General features: G+C 35.3%; 2 protein-coding genes across 2 annotated transcripts in view; one reads left to right on the top strand and one right to left on the bottom strand.

The window, feature by feature from the left end:
- Had1 (beta Hydroxy acid dehydrogenase 1) overlaps positions 1-3629 on the top strand; it is a 42686-nt gene extending 39057 nt beyond the window's left edge. The window contains exon 6 of the mRNA XM_069828991.1: positions 2964-3629. Coding sequence (XP_069685092.1) covers positions 2964-3175 — 212 coding nt within the window. The 3' untranslated portion in view covers positions 3176-3629. The remainder of the gene's footprint in view (positions 1-2963) is intronic.
- Positions 3630-5831: 2202 nt separating this feature from the next.
- Positions 5832-19872, bottom strand: RpL24 (ribosomal protein L24). Its single transcript, XM_069828992.1, has 6 exons — positions 19771-19872; positions 19579-19654; positions 19408-19493; positions 19057-19218; positions 9693-9753; positions 5832-5951 (listed from the first exon to the last, which is right to left on the bottom strand). The coding sequence occupies exons 1-6, from the start codon at positions 19773-19775 to the stop codon at positions 5877-5879; spliced, it is 465 nt and encodes a 154-aa protein (XP_069685093.1). The 5' UTR covers positions 19776-19872; the 3' UTR covers positions 5832-5876.
- Positions 19873-20139: the final 267 nt, after the last annotated feature.

Genomic DNA, 20139 nt, shown 5'->3' on the forward strand with positions numbered 1-20139 from the left:
CCCGGGTAGCTCAGTTGGTAGAGCGTTGGTACGTTAAACCAAAGGTCCCGGAACAATTTTTCCCTCGAAATTATTCAAGAACACACAAATATGTACTTTCTCTTATTTTATTTAAGTTCTTTAGTCAGCTATCAATCAATGACATTTGGTTAGTTAGTGGGGTTTAAAAAGGACGCGTCAGCTACTACGGCTATTTGTGCCCTTATCTAAAACTCTTCACAAAACAGAAACACAATACAATAATCAGAATACTAAAAATAACTAAAAAGTGTTGTCAAGGTTAAAACGAGGTACACAAATGCAGTATCCACAAGGTGATTTGTAAAGAATCATAAAAATGAGCAGTTCTCAGACCCTAGGTAGTATTTGAAACGAAACAATAAAATAATAAAACTAAGGCCACAAGAGATAAATTGCATAGTTCATTCAAAACAAAAAAAAAAAAAAATTATAAAATATTCGGATGTAAAGGTCCAAAATGTCAAGGTTGTTAAAAACATATATTAAACAACAAATGTAACCTCCAGATGTAAAGGGTCTGGAGGATAGTAAAACAGGTCAATAAAAAACTAAATCACCCTGTTAAGTCCTGTAGTTGATAAAAACCTCAACCAGGCAACTTGACCCAATCAGGATTTGAACTTGCGCCCACTCGTTTCACAGTCAGGCAGGTGGTGGACTTACAGACATAACAATCACTTTGTCTTTGCAATCAGGAAGTTGCTCCAATTTTGTTTTCTATATGTAACCAAAATTCATATCCTGACCCTTCATCTCAAGGAATTCCTACAAAAACTCGTTGTTGAAACCACTGAAACAGAATGGTCGAACAGCTTATGCTTCAAAATCCCAAAGCCAGGACACTTTTTCTTTTAGAAATACACCACTGTTTATGTGTGAAACAATGCTGTCTGTAAAGGGCTACAACAATAAATCTTAAAATAGCTATCTCCATTCCAATATACATGTGTGAAAATGACGATTGTTTCTAAAACATATTATGCTGGTAGTTCAATTTTTGCATTTTTATATTGTACTTTAATGAAGTCAACAGTCTCTGAACTGCTTCAAAGGCGAAGTTTCTGTTGGTGTTATAGTCTAAGAAGTGAGATATCTTGAATAAAGTTGTCTTTTCATCGTTCACTATTCTTATCACTGCAATGTCTCTTGTGAGTAGCTACACTGAATAGATGAGAATCAATTTTGATCTCTTCATTTCTTGTCTCGCAAACTTCGCATCACCTAACCACAGTCGAAAAACGAAATACTTGTTTCAGTTGATAGCATTGCACATACGGGCTATTCCATATTAAATCGATCAGTAAAAAACCTCACATTTTTTTAATACTCTAATTTTTTCCCTATTTATACAAGGTGCTGAGGACAGTGCATTTTCAAAAATATACTATCGAAAGTCAAACGGTTTTCGTATTATTGAGCAACAAATTTAGCGTATTTTATAAAAACAAGCCTCTTTCAGCGCTCAGAACTCTGGAACCATTTACTGCAGAACATTGAACGGGAGCTCATTTTGAAGCTGACATTTGGTAGGTTATGTTAAGAAGTAATCCTTATTTTTATTGTATACAGAGAGAGAATCTGATTTTACTTACTTTTAGGCTTTTTGCCAACTTGTAAAAATGTAAAAAATATTGAGAAAAAACCTTGCATTATTAAGAGGGACTTCGGCATTGTTTGCTTAGTGGTTCGGCAATAAGTTTCGAGAGTATTAAATAAATTATTTTCATACGCCTGGACTTGAATGGCACAGAACCGCATGCACTGGCCGAGAGATGAAGATAAGTGAGCGTTGGGCGTCATTTTACTCCTGTGTTTATGAAATCATGTGATAAAGCTAGCCCAGCTATGCGCTACTAGACGAAACCACGTGTTTGTCTCCTGGCCTTACTTGTCTCGGCTAGCTCCCATCTCACAGTCAGCTGGTTACTTCATGCACGTACTATTTATTTTCTTTATTTGATATTTTCAATACTTTATCAATGGTGCACCTGTAAAAAATATGTGTTTATTTGTACTTTCAATGCGGAATCTAACCATATATTTTTAAAATATTTTTTCGTGGTCAGGGGCGTCTTAATGAAGAAGAATCTAAATTTCTCCATTTCCATAAAAAGTAAGAAAAACTGTTTACCTGTCAATATAAACTTTAATTTCTCAGCATCAAAATAAACCATAATTTTGATCATTAAGTGAAAGGGTTTCAGAGCCACAACGGTTTAAAATTGCTAATTTTATGAAAATACGGTAAATTTAAATATTTTTAATTTAAGCACTATGAAGTTCTGATACCTCAACTTTGCACAAAGCATTGTATCACAGTTGTCAACGGACAGAAAAAGTTTCATTGTATTTAAAAATTGCAAGGTCAATTTTCTCTATATTTCGGTCGATTTGAGATGGAATAGCCCATACATACATTGATCAGACCGGTAGAAATTGAGGAATTTGTTTTCGGTTAGAATGTTAAATACTTGTCAACACTGCATTTTTTCGTAATGAAGGTCTGGTTGCTACTGTTCCTTCGTCCATGTGTGTCAATCCATTTAAGTAAATGGCTGGAAAGGAGAGGCTTCTTTGCCATTTCTAAGAAATAAGGCCATCAAGGCTTGTTTCAAATTATATACTATAAAAATTTATACACCAAACGCTTTGAAACTCGTCACTTTATCTACTTGCATTCTGTAATATAGGCTACAATGGCTACTATTGTGGTGAAGATTTTGTAAAAAAAAAATTCTGTGTACTGTAATTCTGAAACGGTGAATAATACAGTTGCAAAACTCAGTATCTTCATCAAAATTACTATAAATGCTCGAAATGTAATATAATTACTGATACTTCACTTTATTTTTCATATGTAACTTATAAAATTACTTAAGTAAAAAACCAACCAAGCTAATGTGGATTAGGTTTGATAGTGGGAATTTTCTGCACTTTTGTAGGTATGGAAAGCTACTGTGATCGCTACAGTAAAACTATTTACGACGTAAGTGTCACATCTGGTCCAGTCCCCAAGTTCGAAGGACCACTTGTTAAAGACATAAACAAGCAGCTCTGTGCCAAAGTCCCGATTGAGAAACTGCAAGAACGTTGTGCATGGAGAGATGCCTGCCTCACCAAGTTATCCGTCCTCAAGAACGAGATGAACAGCTAAGCAGTTTTTCTGCGGTCTCAATGATGTTACAAAGAAATGTAATTTTATACTGAATTTTGTTCTGTATCCAATCATCTGTTTCATTTATTCAAGTAACATTAAAAAACGATTAATGAGAAAAAAAGTTGCACCGCATGTTACATTCAATTTCCTCCATATGGCTGCCTTGAATAGTCACTGCTGGGAGATTTTCCTGTTGATTTGTTCGGAAAAACTATCATTCTTCACATGTTTCAGTTCAAATATCAGGAATTTATGGCAAGAGTGAAATTTCTCGAATTCTGTGTTTACTATAATATAAAATTAATGAACATATTATGATAATTATTATATAAAAAGTTCATATTGTTATCAATCCAATTTGCAGATGCAGCATTAAATTCTAACTAATGTATAATGTGGATGTCTTGAAAAATTGAAGAAACATTAATAAAGACTGTGAATGGTTAATTAATTGATGTTAATTTCTTAAAAATAAATATAACAAAATATGCTAATATAATAGTATTCCAAAGTTCCTAAACCCTGTGCATTTGTATTTTAAGAATGTTTTTCTTCTACATCTTTCATTATTTCTCGAGTTTGTTTTCCTCAGTTTAATAACTAATTGCAATCACATTTCTTAAATTCAATATTAAACTTTAATAGATATACTTTGTCTTACGCCAGACCATAAAATGAATGGTAAGTTTGGAAAATTAATTAATTTAACCATTTCAATTGTTACATTTCAGGAATTTCTTTTTCACTCCTATTTTATTTACAGAAAGGACTCTTCTTCTATAATTCTATAACCTTTATCATGAGTTCTCTTAACCCTGGACTGCTCACCTGGGGTGTTGTCACCATACGACTTTTCTCTCCTCCCTCCACTACAGGTAATTTAAACTTTTATTGTCTTTGAATAGCACAAGCTATTATTAAACTACAGAAGAAAATGGAGTCATGAGGTGACGAGTCACCCCGGGGAGTATTGTAGGGTTAAGATAGCCTGCGAAAGGAGTTAATGTCCTTTACTAAGCTGTTGCCATTTTAGACCGAGTTTTGTGTTGCCTAGTATAAACAGACGAAACAGACTAGAGGGACATCAAGGTTAGAGCATTAGTACACAGCTGACTTCCATTCAATGCAGTACACATTACAAAAGCGAATCTTCATTATGGAACATTATTTACGAAGAAATTATGTAGGCTAAAAAGTGTCGTACTATATTTCTATTTAAATATCCTTGAGTTCAACAACTATCTGATTAAAAAGTCGCGAATTTAGTTTTAAAAGTGAGAGAAACCAGCTCATTTTTAAATATAACAAGAAGGCACATAAATCACATTCTAACTGAAGAAAAATTACATAGAATGTGGGCTAGAATAGTCTCCTAAATAATCATTAAATTAGCTAAACTGGCAGTGCAGTCAAGACATCAGCTTGGAAATTGTTAAAAGTAAAGCCTTACAAGACAACAGTTATCCATACATATGCCTAGGCTTCAATTCTATCGATAAAGATTAAAAACAACATCTAGAAATCTTTTCAAAATATGCAAAATGTTTATTAGAGTGATAGTGACAGTTCCAACAGTTATTATAAGGTAATGTAATGTATAAATCGGAAGATTTTATTGCTGAAAGTTTACACAGTGAATCACTGCTAACCAAGCTATTACTTGCCCATGTCACTTCTTGACCAATGCAATACCAAGTGAAACCTATTCGACCGTATACTGCACAGCGCACGCTGGAGTAACAATGGCCAATTTGTCGGCATTTACCAGCACAAACGACTGCAGCACTCTAGAATCTATTGGCGGCTAATTAACAACACATGCAAAGATTAGTGTGCTGGCAACCATGCTCCAAGATGGACAATGCTAATATCCTTCATGCTACAGCCCACATTGCAGCTCGTATCTGGGACTTTTTACATCCTCCCTAATCGCCTGATCTCAGACCATGGAACTTTGATGTCATTCTGCAACTGAAGAAGCTACTGCATGGAATGCACTTTGCAAACAAGAAGGACATCTTAACATTTCGACAACAGGTAGTTTCACACACAGCCGCTGGTATGCAACAACTTCTCCATCATTGGCAAAGCTGCGTGGAAGCCTTGGGGGACTATTTTGAAGGGTATTAGTTGTGTGTAATGTACTTTGTTTGTTTTCTTTTGTGCATAACAAAACAAAAATTTCTATTTACGCTTCTTTCAATTGCCCCCTGCCTGGTGGTGCTAGCATTGCGAAGCACATTCCAGTGACCACCACTAGTGGATTTCCATTGCATCAGCTTTATCGGCTGATGTAACACAGATTCCATGATTTATGAAACAAATCTCGTAGTTTTATAATTAATGATATATGCATATTTTTTGGAGGAGATTATCAACGGCCATTTAGGCCTGTAAATTTGCTCTTATAACCCACACATGATCTCTTAATTCTGCGATCAAGATATCAACCATATGACTAACGAGTAATTTACTCTTAAGTTCAGATTAAAAAAAAAAAAAAAAAAAAAAAAAACCATCTGCCAAATTCACTTGTGCCATGGATCTCCATAAACACAGGTATGTAAAATAATATAAAATTCTACTTCGTTAACGGAGGAGTGCTTAAATGTCAACCAAACAAATTATGAGAAAAGAAATGAAACTGACACAGTATAATAACACCACTTTTATTTAATACAAGATATACACAACTGCATTAGCGCTTTCCTCCAACACGTGGTGCACTCTTCTGTTGGACTTTGGATGCCTTCTGCTTGGGAACAGCCTTAGCCTGGAACAAATAATACTAAAGTAAATAAAATGCTGATTATTAGATTACAGAATAACAATAACAATAATAATAATAATAATAATAATAATAATAATAATATCAACAACAACTACCTTATGCAATGATATTAGATAGGTCTACTATAAAGTTCAAGGTACCCTACAATAAAGTTAAAGGTCTATCTATACCTCGAATAAAAATTTGATTTTACCTTTAAAGTAACACAAACTTTGTTAAATATAAGGGCTGCATAAAAATATGAAATCTATTTTGTTCACAAAACAATAGAGTTTAATGTCGCTGGTTTTCAACTACATTTCGGCTGCTTTGGCTATATTTACTTTTAAATTTAAGACATAAAAGGTATTCAAGCTAATCTTATGTGAATTGTTGCGTTTCTAACCCCCCCCCCCCACCAAATTTGTTCCTCAAACTAATAGTTTTGTTTTTTTCTGACGTGAAATGGTCTTAGTTATTTTTTACGTATCAGGATTTTTGTGTTTGTGTTTGAGCATATTATTCGTCTGATATTCATGATAGGAATTCTTCAATGACTGTGGTATAATATTATACAGGCTATTAAAAATTCAGGTCATGGCTTTCCAATACACAAAAACGGAAGTTGTTGTTATCTAATGCCGGGCTTTGGCAACGAAGCCATTAGTGTTCTTGCTCTCCAATATTTCTCTGTGGTGGATCCATCAGATAGAACTTCACAGCACAAAAACGGAAGTTTGTATGTTAATTACGTGAATATTTTGAAAAAGAAAGAAACAATTGAGGGATTGGTACATGTGTACACAAAGTTGCCATGAGAACAAAAGAACTGCTGTTGCCCTAAAAATTAGACAGAATGAAAATACTTTATGAACGATCTCTTTAAATATAATGGTGATATTTACAATTAACTGTGAATTGTAGTTAGCCGTTTATTACAAAGAGTATCTAATAAATATTTAATTACAATTTACAGGTAGCTCAGTTGGTAGAGCAGCTGGCTACGGACTGGAAGGTCTGGGGTTCGATCCCAGGAGGTGACAGGATTTTTTCTCGTTGCCAAACTTTCAGAATGGCCCCGAGGTTCACTCAGCCTCCTATAACATTGAGTACCGGGTCTTTCCTGGGGGTATAAGGTGGTCAGAGTGTGGTGCCGACCACATCACCTCATTCTAGTGCTGAGGTCTGGAAAGCATGGGGCTCTACCTCCATGCCCCCCATGTGCCTTCATGGCATGTTACGGAGATACCTTTACCTTTTTTACTGGCTTTTTGTATGGGCCCATATCTAGTACAAGGTTTTATTTTTTTTTATTTTTTCTTTTTGCATAAAAACGGCTGTGTGGAAACTGTAATTCTATGTTTATTATAATCGCAGCCTAGCCCTTTTCAGTCATAAAGTAAGTCTACGTAATAGAATGTGGTTAAGTATGCAGTTACTGATTCAGTGGATAATTACAGCATGGAATAGTATCAACAGTGAGTCAATTGTGTACGGTTTAAAAAAATTGCTGTTTTTAATAAAAGATGGCAGTGGTAATGACTTTTGTGGAAGGATATACAGTACATAACACAAAAGTCAAAGTATGTATGTACTTACATATATATTTTCTGTACATAAATCTACATGTTTTGATCAATATTTACCTAACTTTGCACATTTACAGAAGATTATTATAAGGGGAAAAAAAAAATTATTCCCCTTCCATTTGGTACTCTGCAACTTTAAACTGGTTAAAAAATGAAAATTACATTCTCGTAAACAATTACGTTAATTAAAATGGTTACTTAAAATCCGAAACAATATACAAATACATTAACTTTTTTCTAATAATTACATGACATTTGCAAGACAACAGATCATAATTAGGTAGAGTAAAATTGTTCAATTAATAGCCTAATCTCAGGCTGTGTGTGGGCTGTATCTGTTTTGGCATGCACCAATACTGCCTCTGATTGAGATTCTGGCTGATATGTGCATTATTATCAGGCAATACATCCCACTTGACGATATGTATCAGAGGAAAAACAATTGTTTGTATGCATCTGAAGTCTGATTAGTATAATATGTAGCTAATTGGCGATGTATGCAATTGAGGGGGGAAGGAACTGGCCACCCTACCCCATTACTTCCTGGCCTAGTTGCTTCATAAGTGGTGCCATGTTGGTATCACTTGTGAGGTTCAGACATGTCTTCGGACAGTTGACTAAACAATAATACTGTAATGTCAAGAGGTGTTGTCACATTTTTGTTGTAAAAATTATCCCTAGTTAATTATTTTTATACAGACATCAATACATTTATTTCTACCACCATCATCCACGGTGAATAAAGTTTAAGCTATAAGAGGACTGTTAATTAAAATTGAAATTAAAATTACTAACCTTTTTTATGATCAATCAACTCGAAATATGACAATGTTGATTTATACTCCACAAAAGACAATTACATTGCTAGAGATAGGAATTTTTTGTGAGTTTTAAATACAGAAAGTGGCATTTTCAGTTGGGAAAATTGATATTTCTAAATTGAATTTTTCGACATTGTCAAAATACACATAAATACCCTAGTTTTCAAAATACATTACAGAAAAAAATGAGAGATTTTTTTTCTGTTGACAAACGATAGTGATTATCAGGTAAAACATTACTGTATGATAAGAGGCATTCACAGTTTGCATTTGCACATGGCACGTAGGAACAAAGGGTGTATTCAGTCACCTAACAGTGCTTATAATATGACAATTACTACATACGCACACACCAAAGCTGATGTCAGGAATATGTTCATTTGAATTAAAACGGATTCAACACTATCAAATGTGCAGACATAGATACTGACCTTAACTATACTGCAACTAGTGATCATAGTGGGGGGGGGGAAATAATAATAATAATAATAATAATAATAATAATAATAATAATAATAATAAAAAATTCGTGCACAATATTTGCTCACTGTTAAAAAATTCGCATTAAAAAAAAAAAGGGAGGGATGGGGGGAATTCACGGTATGATACGGATTTCGCGATGTTTGTAGGTCAGATCAGGCACAAAGGATTGTTGAAGGATGTATATTTACCATAATTAGATGTCGAGAAATATTCTTCTAAAAAAATCGCGAAATAGTCCATTCCTTAGATATTATATTTCTTTGTTTAATTCACTGCCCTGATTCTCTATCAAGAAGACCCAATTTAGTCACATTCACCCTGCATAGTATAAATTATTATAACGAAATCACATAATATAATATTCTCTCACTTAGTAAAAATGGGCATGCCAGATATGAATTACCCGAATGGACACATAGCCAGTATCAGCAAAACTGTACTCTCCCTAACAAACCTCAACTACGAATTTAATTTAATCAGACAACAGTCAATAATTAACAAAACATTCTCAGAGAAAAAATTCTCGAAAATTAACTTTGAAATTTCATCGAATTTCTTCCAAGAAATATATATCTGTCAACAAACTGGACATACAAACATAAAATTTATACTTTAGTTGAAGTGTTTATATTACAAAACATTAAAACTCTTAACATTATTGTTCCTGAGCAAGATCTGCTTTTAGCTCCCGCTATATAAACAAGCAAGGAATAATTATGGAATGCCACAAACCCAAACAGATCCATGAAACATCAAGACATCATATCAGAAAGTAGCCTTTCTAGTTGAACTCGTATTTTTATCAGAGGCAAAAAAACAATAATACTGATAACCACAATATTGTAACGCACCTTGGGAGGAGCCTGTACTTTCTTCGCTGCTTTCACAGCCTTCTTCTGCTCCTTTGCAGCCCTATAACATTAAAAGAAAAATATATTATTCTTTCTTCAAATATGAAATAATATAAATTATGTACACATATATGCCTAATAATTGCTCAGAATCAAATAAAATCACAGTTTATTTTTCATTGGATTGACAGATTTTAATAATAATCATCATAGCATTAAGTCACAATGAGTCGATTTTCTATTTAGCTTACAATTCAAAGTTCGACAGTTAGGGAAGTGAACTAAAGTACACAATGAGCAGATGCCAAAGATTTTACTGCACAGAGAATATTTAAAACGCAATTTCTCTAACAAGCCTGAACATGTCTCAGAAAGGTAGGTGGATCTGTATGGCGTGTTCGGATTTTTATTCTTTGCATTATTTTAAATGGAGCATTGTTCACTTGGCCATATCGCCTCTGTCTGCATGACCGGATTCCTCTAAACAGATTTCCGTACTGTCCAAGATCGAAATAGAAAATCTCATGGCAATTATATAGATTGCAAGGCCTCCAATCACGGTAATATTGAAGGTATAATGAAATGTATGACACGAAGCTTATTTTATTAAGTCCAACAGTATGAAGAACTTTATAATTCATGAAATTAGAATTATAGCAATGTAATATGGAAAAAGAACATATGGGATGAGACTGGATATGTCCTTCATAGTTTAATTAAGTTAAGAGCTATTCATTTTATTTCCAGATTCAGTTCAGAACACTATAATTAAATAAGGTGCTCTAGCAGTAAATTACAACACTATTTGATAATTCATTCGGAAATGCGGACAAATGATACTATAATAAAAATCCAAATGCATTTTTTTTTCAGTAAGTGAGCACCTACTCAAAGAGTAATAATTGACAATAAGAAGAAGAATGTAGACGGCAGACCACGACCCTAAAAAACATCCCTTTCTTGTTGAAACATACAGTAAATATGGACAGTTTAGCTTGGCTGCATCAGGTCAGGGCACAAACACATTGGTGGATCTTTCTCTTCAATGATGTGTTGAGATTCAGTCTAAGACGACAAGGCAAGGATATGGAGAGTGACACAATGGATATTGCTCTTGTATGAAGAAAACAGGCTGTCAATGCTCCTGTGTTCAGTCAAGCTGATGTGCAAAGAGAAGACGAACTGTCTAATGTTTGTGTGTCAACAAAGAATCCTTACATAGTCTATCTCCCCAGTCTTCTCTCTGTCACTGTCACTAAGTCTCCTTTACTACACCTTTTCCAGTTGTATTTCAGATTAGTCAATTTAATTTCAGAAATTATCAACTGTATTTCAGATTTGTCAATTCAATTTCAGATATCAATTGTATGGGAGTATAAGGGTACAGTACATCAGTTATTCATAGATTTCAAAAAGGCATATGACTCGGTTAAGAGGGAAGTATTATATGATATTCTTATTGAATTTGGTATTCCCAAGAAACTAGTTCGATTAATTAAAATGTGTCTCAGTGAAACATACAGCAGAGTCCGTATAGGTCAGTTTCTATCTGATCCTTTTCCAATTCACTGCAGGCTAAAGCAGGGAGATGCACTATCACCTTTACTTTTTAACTTCGCTCTAGAATATGCCATTAGGAAAGTTCAGGATAACAGGCAGGCTTTGGAATTGAACGGTTTACATCAGCTTCTTGTCTATGCAGATGACGTGAATATGTTAGGAGAAAATACACAAACGATTAGGGAAAACATGGAAATTTTACTTGAAGCAAGTAAAGCGATCGGTTTGGAAGTAAATCCCGAAAAAACAAAGTATATGATTATGTCTCGTGACCAGAATATTGTCCAAAATGGAAATATAAAAATTGGAGATTTCTCCTTCGAAGGAGTGGAAAAATTCAAATAACTTGGAGCAACAGTAACAAATATAAATGACACTCGGGAGGAAATTAAACGCAGAATAAATATGGGAAATGCGTGTTATTATTCAGTTGAGAAGCTCTTATCATCCAGTCTGCTGTCCAAAAATCTGAAAGTTAGAATTTATAAAACAATTATATTACCTGTTCTTCTGTATGGTTGTGAAACTTGGACTCTCACTCTGAGAGAGGAACATAGGTTAAGGGTGTTTGAGAATAAGGTGCTTAGGAGAATGGAGAAAGCTACACAACACAGAACTGCACGCATTGTATTCTTCACCTGACATAATTAGGAACTTAAAAACCAGACGTTTGAGATGGGCAGGGCATGTAGCACATATGGGCAAATCCAGAAATGCATATAGAGTGTTAGTTGGGAGACCGGAGGGAAAAAGACCTTTAGGGAGGCCGAGACGTAGATGGGAGGATAGTATTAAAATGGATTTGAGGGAGGTGGGGTATGATGATAGAGACTGGATTAATCTTGCACAGGATAGGGACCGATGGCGGGCTTATGTGAGGGCGGCAATGAACCTTCGGGTTCCTTAAAAGCCATTTTGTAAGTATTTCATATGGTATCAAATGTATGTCAGATTTGTAAATTGTATTTCAGATGGTATCAAATGTATTTCAGAAAATAAGCGATACATTTAAGATTACATAGTCACTTTAAGATTCGTTCCAACAAGTGGTTCATGGATCAGTTCATGTACGGTTCCTGTACCATCTTATGCGCATGCGCTAGTTGAGTATCTACTATGGGATTGAAACTGGACTGGATGCTGTTGGAACGCTTTCACGAATCGTTATGTACTAAATCCAGAGATGCTGTAACTGTGATCATCTCTGCTAAGAATGAGAAGCTTAATTATTATCGTTTCGCAGAAAATAAAATTTCGATCATTTTCTATAAAAAAGGTGACAAAAAATATGGAAGGCAAGAATTCCGATAATTCAATGTCGTATACTGGGGGATTCTTATCTAAAAATAGTTATTTTTTTTAATTATTAATTTATGTACATTATTTATTATAATTTTAATCAAAGCTGCATGTTGAAATTCTAATTAACTATTTCCATACCCAAATAATTTCCATTCCCTTTTTTTTTGGCGACAATTTAAATTAAATCTTTAGTTTTATTATCGTCTGCACTGTCACTTTTCATCTTAACCTCATCGATGTGAACAGTCGATCATGTTTTTCTTCAGTATCCAGGAGACGTTGGTGATTTTATGCGCATGCGCATTTCGCGTACTCTTCCGTACATGCCTCAATCCACTGACTACTTCTGACCGTTCCGAACCCGTGTCAAAAGTTTGTTGGAACACCCGATTGCAGTACATGTTTCCAGTTCAGGACTGGTTTGGATTGTGTTGGAACGCTTTTTCTGTACTGCGCATGCTCATGATAGTTACATACGGTTTCTGACTGTTGTTGGAACGAACCTTTTATGTCACAAAATAACAAATGTAGGTCTACTTGAGATTTTAAAATAGGCCTATATTTAAAAAAAAAATGGAAAATGAATTTTAAAAATTCTCAACTTTATTGCATTTTAGCATCCGACAGGCATATTCTCCATAGCTAAAGCTGCAGCTTGTACTGTGTTGTACCGCATGAGCACAATCACCACCAACAATATTATGTGTGTTGCTTCATCAATTTTACTCTCTACAGTAGGTAAATTAGCCTACAACACCAGAAGCCATGACGTCAGGAATTCCAAGATTGGTTTTTATGTACGTCTTCACTTTACACCAAATGATCTCGATTGGATTTAACATTGGAGAATAAGGTGCCAACCATAACTTCTGAAATACAATTGATATTATCTCAAATTGAATTGACTAATCTGAAATACAAACGATACTATCTGAAACTAAATCGACACATCTAAAATACAAATTGATGTTTTCTGAAATACAATTAATACTATCTGAAACTGAATTGACTAATCTGAAATACAATTGATATTTTCTGGGGGGGGGGGGGGGGGACAACTGGAAAAGGTGTAGTTTAAGGCAACTTCTTGCTTGTGTAGTGGTCATACAGTGATCTCGTAAAAAATTTCAACAGCAAATACTGATCATTCCTGCGAGATATTTCTCTTCTAAGACCTGCTTCAAACCTTGAACAGAATGTGTAAAATTCTCTGAACAGTAAAATCAGTGACACTTATACCCAAGTACTTAACACATACTTCATATACCATTCACCAATGAAACTGTAACTTACTTGTAGGTTCCTCTGAACTTCAAGTCATGCTATTCCTCAAAACTGTTTGAAGTGACGAAAGAGCATTAAAGATTACAATTTCACTAAACATTAACATGAAGTATGGCTAAGATTATGGCTTAAATAACTACGAGAAGGTGATTTAACTTTGTTGTTTTAACAACAATCATTTACAGTATTACATCAATTCAGGACGGATATTGGAAAATAGGGAACTATTACACAATCAATGTACATAAAACAAACTTTTGTATTCTGCAGAATCTCAGAAATAAAATGTTATAATCAAGACATTATTATATTATACATGTGGTGCAGTGTAACTGATTGTACCTTAACAGTGATCACTGGTGACATATTTAATTCCTGGACTTGCTGTTATCATACCAGTCTTACAGATTCCTTTGTTAATACCACTAAACCATATTTATGAAAATAACAGATAATAAAAAACGGACATTACCAACAGAAAAACGCAACTGCATTTGCATGTACTAAACTGTACTTCATGATCAGATTAGCCATAATTTTGTGGCCAGCAAGATAACCTAGTACTTTTTTTATCCAATGCCACCAAGGATGCCATTTGACTTTCTGGTCTCTCCCGGCAATGGCTTATTTGTAACTCATTTCTGAGGTTGGGGCGCCTGGAAGGCGGAGTTATGCTGCCCCGATGATATGATTATGTGGTGTAAGGCTTAAACCTAAGCCTAACCTAATTTCCAGACCATGGACGAACACAGGAACATTCCCCTTTAAGGAAAAATTCCTGTGTTCTAACCAGGAATCAAACCCAGGATCTCATGAACTGTAGTCAGAAGCTCTGACCATTAGCCCATGAGGCTGGTCATAATCTGGTATTAACAATTGTGATTTTTATCCTTGGAGAGATTTTGGAGCATAAATAAGTAGGTACAAAAAATTCTCACCTACTGCAAGATATGGAAAACAATCTTTAAAGCAATCACACTTATTGAGTGTATATGTCAGAATTTATTTAAGACGTGTGATGTGCAAGCATCTGACAAACTGGCACACATTTCCAGCAGTACCAATGTCAGCATACAATTTAATCAAATTAGATTGCTCTTTGTGACTACAGTTGGTAGTGTTCAGTGAGTACTTTTCGGAACAAGTGCGTAATGCCGACTATTCTCGCCACTAGTGACCAGGCTGTACTGAGCCATGTCAAACAAAAGATCATCGAAATGTTGCTAGTAAAACTCATGTGATTACATTCTTTAAGAATTCACTGCACTAGTCAAATGCAAGATTTACAGAGTATAATGGCGGATTTTTTAATGTACTAAATAATCATCAAAAACAAGATCAACCACAATTACAATATTAAAATATTAGCAGAATGTGAAAATACCAAATGGAAAAATCTGTTGGAAAACACTCATTTACTTCCTCGTACATATGCTGTTGCTATGTTCCGACTATTCACTGGCCATGACTGTTCAAGTAAACATCTCCACAGAATCAGTATAACTTACTGATTTCACCAAATTGTCTGTTTGCTGTCAGGAGCAGGAAATGGATATGGATCATCTGGCAAGCTGCACAGCCCTTCAATAGCTCAAGACATCACACCGAAATATTGGGAAGCACGAAGGAGAATGACTTAATTGTTAAATCAAGAGCATTAGATACGTAATATTAATGCACTAAAATAAAAAGCTCGTTTTCGAAAAAAAAATTAAATTACGGTTTATTTAACGACGCTCGCAACTGCAGAGGTTAAGCGTCGCCAGTGTACAGAATTTTGCCCCGTAGGAGTTTTTACATGCCAGTAAATCTACTGACATATGCCTGTCGCATTTAAACACACTTACATGCCCTCGATCTGGGCTGGGATCGAACCTGCAACCTCGAGCACAGAAGGCCAGCGCTATACCGACTACGCTACCCAGGTTTACTCATTTTCGAAGATGATATAACACGTTATCACAGTGAAATGAAGAACATTTTTCAACACTAACTTTTTCACTGTCCTGCGCTGTAGTGATGTGGTCTAAGGAATCATGTCTAGACTCTCATTACGAAACGAGTGCGGGTTCGCATCTTCATGGGGAAAGAAATTTTCTCGTCAAATTTTGGCCAGTGTATGGAACCAGTGCCTAATCGGCATCATGATGGATATGGGGAGCTACAATATGTAGCAAAATCTGGTTACATGAACCAGCTATAACTGGGGAGATTATCATGCTAAGCATACAATAATCCTGTATTGATTGGATGATCGTTCAACTCTGCTGAGACATGTTGACATCAGGCCAGCAGTCAACTGGTCAGCCTTGGCCATCTATGGGCCATCGCACCCAGAGTGTTATTTGCTTCTTCCATTTGGAATATTGTGAACAACTAAACTTTACATACAGGTATCCCATGACTTCTCAGCTTGGTGCACTGAGTACTCTACCAACTGAGCTATGACAGAGATCCACTACAGTACCAGTCCGAATTTCTTTCTTTAATTATTCTTCTATGTAAAGATTTCTCCTCTAATATCAATTATTCTTCTATGGCCTACTCCGGGTTTTTGACATATGACATTATACGTATGCTTCAGTACTACATAGAATTCAATGGTTACTGAGTATTATAGCATTTATTAATTTTTTGGGACAACCGCAATGACTCTTACTGGTAAGCCCCCCCCCCCACCAGTATCCCCTCCACCAGACACCCTACAGGACGTGTGGGGACATCTAGCAGACAAAAATTAAAGTTGGGATACACTATCTAGTAACGGAAAATAAAACTTCAATCTACATGCATTTTCCTTCTCTTTTTCGCTCCTTCCCCCCCCCCCTCTCTCTAGTTTTTCCCCCTGTTACTTCACTGAGGGCTAGTTTCGATCTGACGAACCTACCTACTGAGCATGCTAACAGTAAACGAGCAGTGCGCTAAGCGTCTGAGCTAACGAGACGAGATGAGGGAAAATTATTTTACTTAAATTCACTGTTGAATGACGAGAAATGGCAGGGTGTCTTCCATTCTCTATTGGTTCGTAACAGTGGGGATGAAAAGAAAAAAGAAATGCATACCACAGCCTAGTTTCTCATTGTTTGTAAGATTGGCATGGTCAGTAATTCAGAACTAACGATTACTAGTTGTTACTTAATTTATGAAGTATTACTTTAGTAGATGTCCAATAAAATCCCTATTATTCATGTCGTTATTTTACTGTGGATGTGTCAAACGCACATTTTTGGTTGTGCCTTAATTTTATGTGTTTCTTTATATTACGAAGTCTGGATGTGTCGAATGCACATTACTAGTCTTTATTTTATTTAATAATGTTGTCCAGAAGGTGTCCGGTCCATGGGTGTGAGCGGGAAACTGGTAGAAGTAGTGCCAGAGAGAGGGGATAAGGGAGATAGGGAAAGTGTTACCAGCAACAGCTATTGCGTATGTACCTGATGTCATACACAGTTTTATTCGAAGGGAACAACTGGATAATACGCACGGCAGACCAACATCGATAGTCGACTCTACTCGCTGGCCACTAGTCACCGGGCCGTACCAAGCCGCATCAAACAAAATATAATCGAAATGGTGGTAGTCAAATTCGCGACTATATTCTTAAATAATTCACTCCATTAGTCAAGTTCAAGGTTTTATGCAGTACAACGGCGGTTTTTTGAATGCATTAAGAGAACATGAAGATGTAATAAGATAATAAACTAGGTTATCACAAGGAAATTAACAGGAAAAAAGGTGTGTTTCACAGAATACCATTAAAATGACGGAATGTAAATTTCCGGTTAATGTTCGCCAAAGCGTAAAGTACGTAATTATGACAGCGTTGCTGTTTTATTTCTGGCCTATAGAAAAATACCTAGCCTTTTACGAAAAAAAATTTAGGGACCATGAAATTATTCACCGCTTACATTATAGGCCTATTATTTATTAACAATATTACGAATCAAAAACTGTCATATTATATAATTTTAACTACTACATGGACGAATGAAATCAAGCTAACCTAACCAAAGCTAACCTAACCTAACCAAAGCTAACCTAACCTAACCTAAGCTAAGCTAAGCTAAGCTAAGCTAAGCTAACCTAACCAAAGCAAAGCTAAGCTAAGCTAAGCTAACCTAACCTAACCAAAGCTAAGCTAATCTAACCAAAACTAACCTAACCTAACCAAAGCTAATCTAACCTAACCAAAGCTAACCTAATCTAAGCTAACCTGATATAACATAACCTTCGTAAATGCAAGGCCTGTAACCGGAGCAAGAAGGGATCTCAATCATTTAATCTGCATGTACACGCAAAAATAAATTCAAGTAAGGATCACGCTCCCACTGCACGAGAGGTCCGCGCATGCACTACAGCAAAACTTTTTCTGTCCCGAGCCTCTCATCTAAGGCACTCGTCATAATTTACTCGCAATATTTACGCAAATACACATTGTCGCTAACAGTGGTGCTATCTCTCAATAATGTTCAGAACGAAGGAGGTAGACAGAGAAAGAAAAAATTCCTCCCGCCAACTACGCCACACACCAACGTCATGTTCTTATGTTGGTGACATTGTGTATTTACTTAAATTTGGTGGTAAACGTAACGGCACGGTTCAAAGCGACCGTGCTAATTCTCCAGTATAGCGATTCGAAGTAATAACCTAAAAAAAAAAAAAAGATGTTTATATGTCTATGTAGAGAGTAGCTACTTTTTATTTTCGAATCGAACTGTCGCTATGCCATGGGTTGTTTAAATGATTCAATTATCGCCTTTTCGACAACAATCTTTTGCTTATATTTTCAATAGTATCTGCCAAACCTCATAATACAGTCTACATATCGATGGAAGCAAATCGTGAGATATTCGACAATTATTAACAATAACTCCCCTACCCCTCAAAATCTGAAATAGTAAAAGAAATGGTGCAAAAATATAATCTTCACACCCTGCAACAACTGAAAAATACAAAATAGATTTCCTCTCTCAAAAATAAATGTAAAAATTGATAAGTAAATTATGTTGGCGAACACTACCCTAAAATTGTAGGTCTATATAGGCCTGATGTGGAGAAAAATATCCAAATATTTCCAAAACTGTCATACAATATTCACAATTTTTACAACAGGTCGCAAATTCTACAAATAAATTCGCTAAAAAGAATAAAGTCGAGAAAATTAGCATAAAACTACCGCCAAAATTACTACACAAAATACGTTCATGTTTAGGCCTACCTGATAGCTTGTTCCCGCTGTGCTTTCCTAACTTCAGGCTTCATATTTCTCTTGGCCATAATATCAGTCAGAGAAGCTCCAACAATGGCCCTCTGGAACTTCTGGGTACGACGTGTACGCTTCTTAGCCTGTTCTTCTTCTTGACCTTTTTTGTGCTTACGTCTGCGAAGTGAAAACATGTAACAATCATCTTACAACACGAAAAAGTGTTCTGAGAGAGAAACAAAGACGAAGTCCTTGCATTTTGCTCAGTTATGCTCTTATTTTCAAGAAAAATCAATGGATTGACAGATTATATGTTACATCATTGCAAATAAAGAACGTAATTATTCTCATCCATAAATTACTAACCTGTAAAGCACAGTCCATGTAACCTTCCGTGGATTCCTCTTCATTAAATGTGAAGATTCGCATTTTGCATTCAGGAAGGTAAACGTCTGAAACGAACAAGTGTTTAATTACAAACGTAAATTATGAGTTAAAGTTGGAATACTTAAAACCACGTGCATATTTGTCACTTACCTTTCCATCAGTTTTAACCATGGTCTTGCCATGACCGGGGTAAATTTTATACCCACTGTAAGCACACAATCCAATCCTGAAACAAACATAAAGAAATAATGTATATCTAGAATCTTGTTCCTTAATATATAATGATAGGATGACTCTAAATAATTGCGATAATATTCCATGTAGATTTCAAACATAACATACTTCATTTTGCCACTTATGAAACCGGAACAAACAAGACCACTGAATGGCGCTACAGTCTACATCTTCCAGTATTACCAACATGTAATGATACGCAGAATTCCCCCTTGAAACCTTATTCAATTATGAAATTCAATCTTAAAATCCAGAAATGTTCTTATAATGAACTATTATTACATGAATAATGTTAAAAATATTTCCTTTCAAGCATGCATTAAACTATAAAATTAATTACATAAATATATTTGTAATTAATACAGGAACTTCATCGTCTTGATAGTGGAGAACATGCGTTGCTATGACAACTGTGTATAAGATGGTGGTTTTGTGAGACTATAATATAATTTTCTTAATCATGAAGTTAACTACTTC

The sequence above is a fragment of the Periplaneta americana genome, chromosome 6 (assembly GCF_040183065.1).
Source record: "Periplaneta americana isolate PAMFEO1 chromosome 6, P.americana_PAMFEO1_priV1, whole genome shotgun sequence".
Classification (NCBI taxonomy): Eukaryota; Metazoa; Arthropoda; class Insecta; order Blattodea; family Blattidae; genus Periplaneta; species Periplaneta americana.

Bases quoted from the DNA above. Each gene is read 5' to 3' on its own strand.
- RpL24 (XM_069828992.1), bottom strand. The intron at 19,494-19,578 runs GTAAGTGACAAA...TGTTCGTTTCAG, and splicing joins TGGTTAAAACTGATGGAAAG to ACGTTTACCTTCCTGAATGC. The intron at 5,952-9,692 runs GTGCGTTACAAT...TATTTGTTCCAG, and splicing joins AAGTACAGGCTCCTCCCAAG to GCTAAGGCTGTTCCCAAGCA.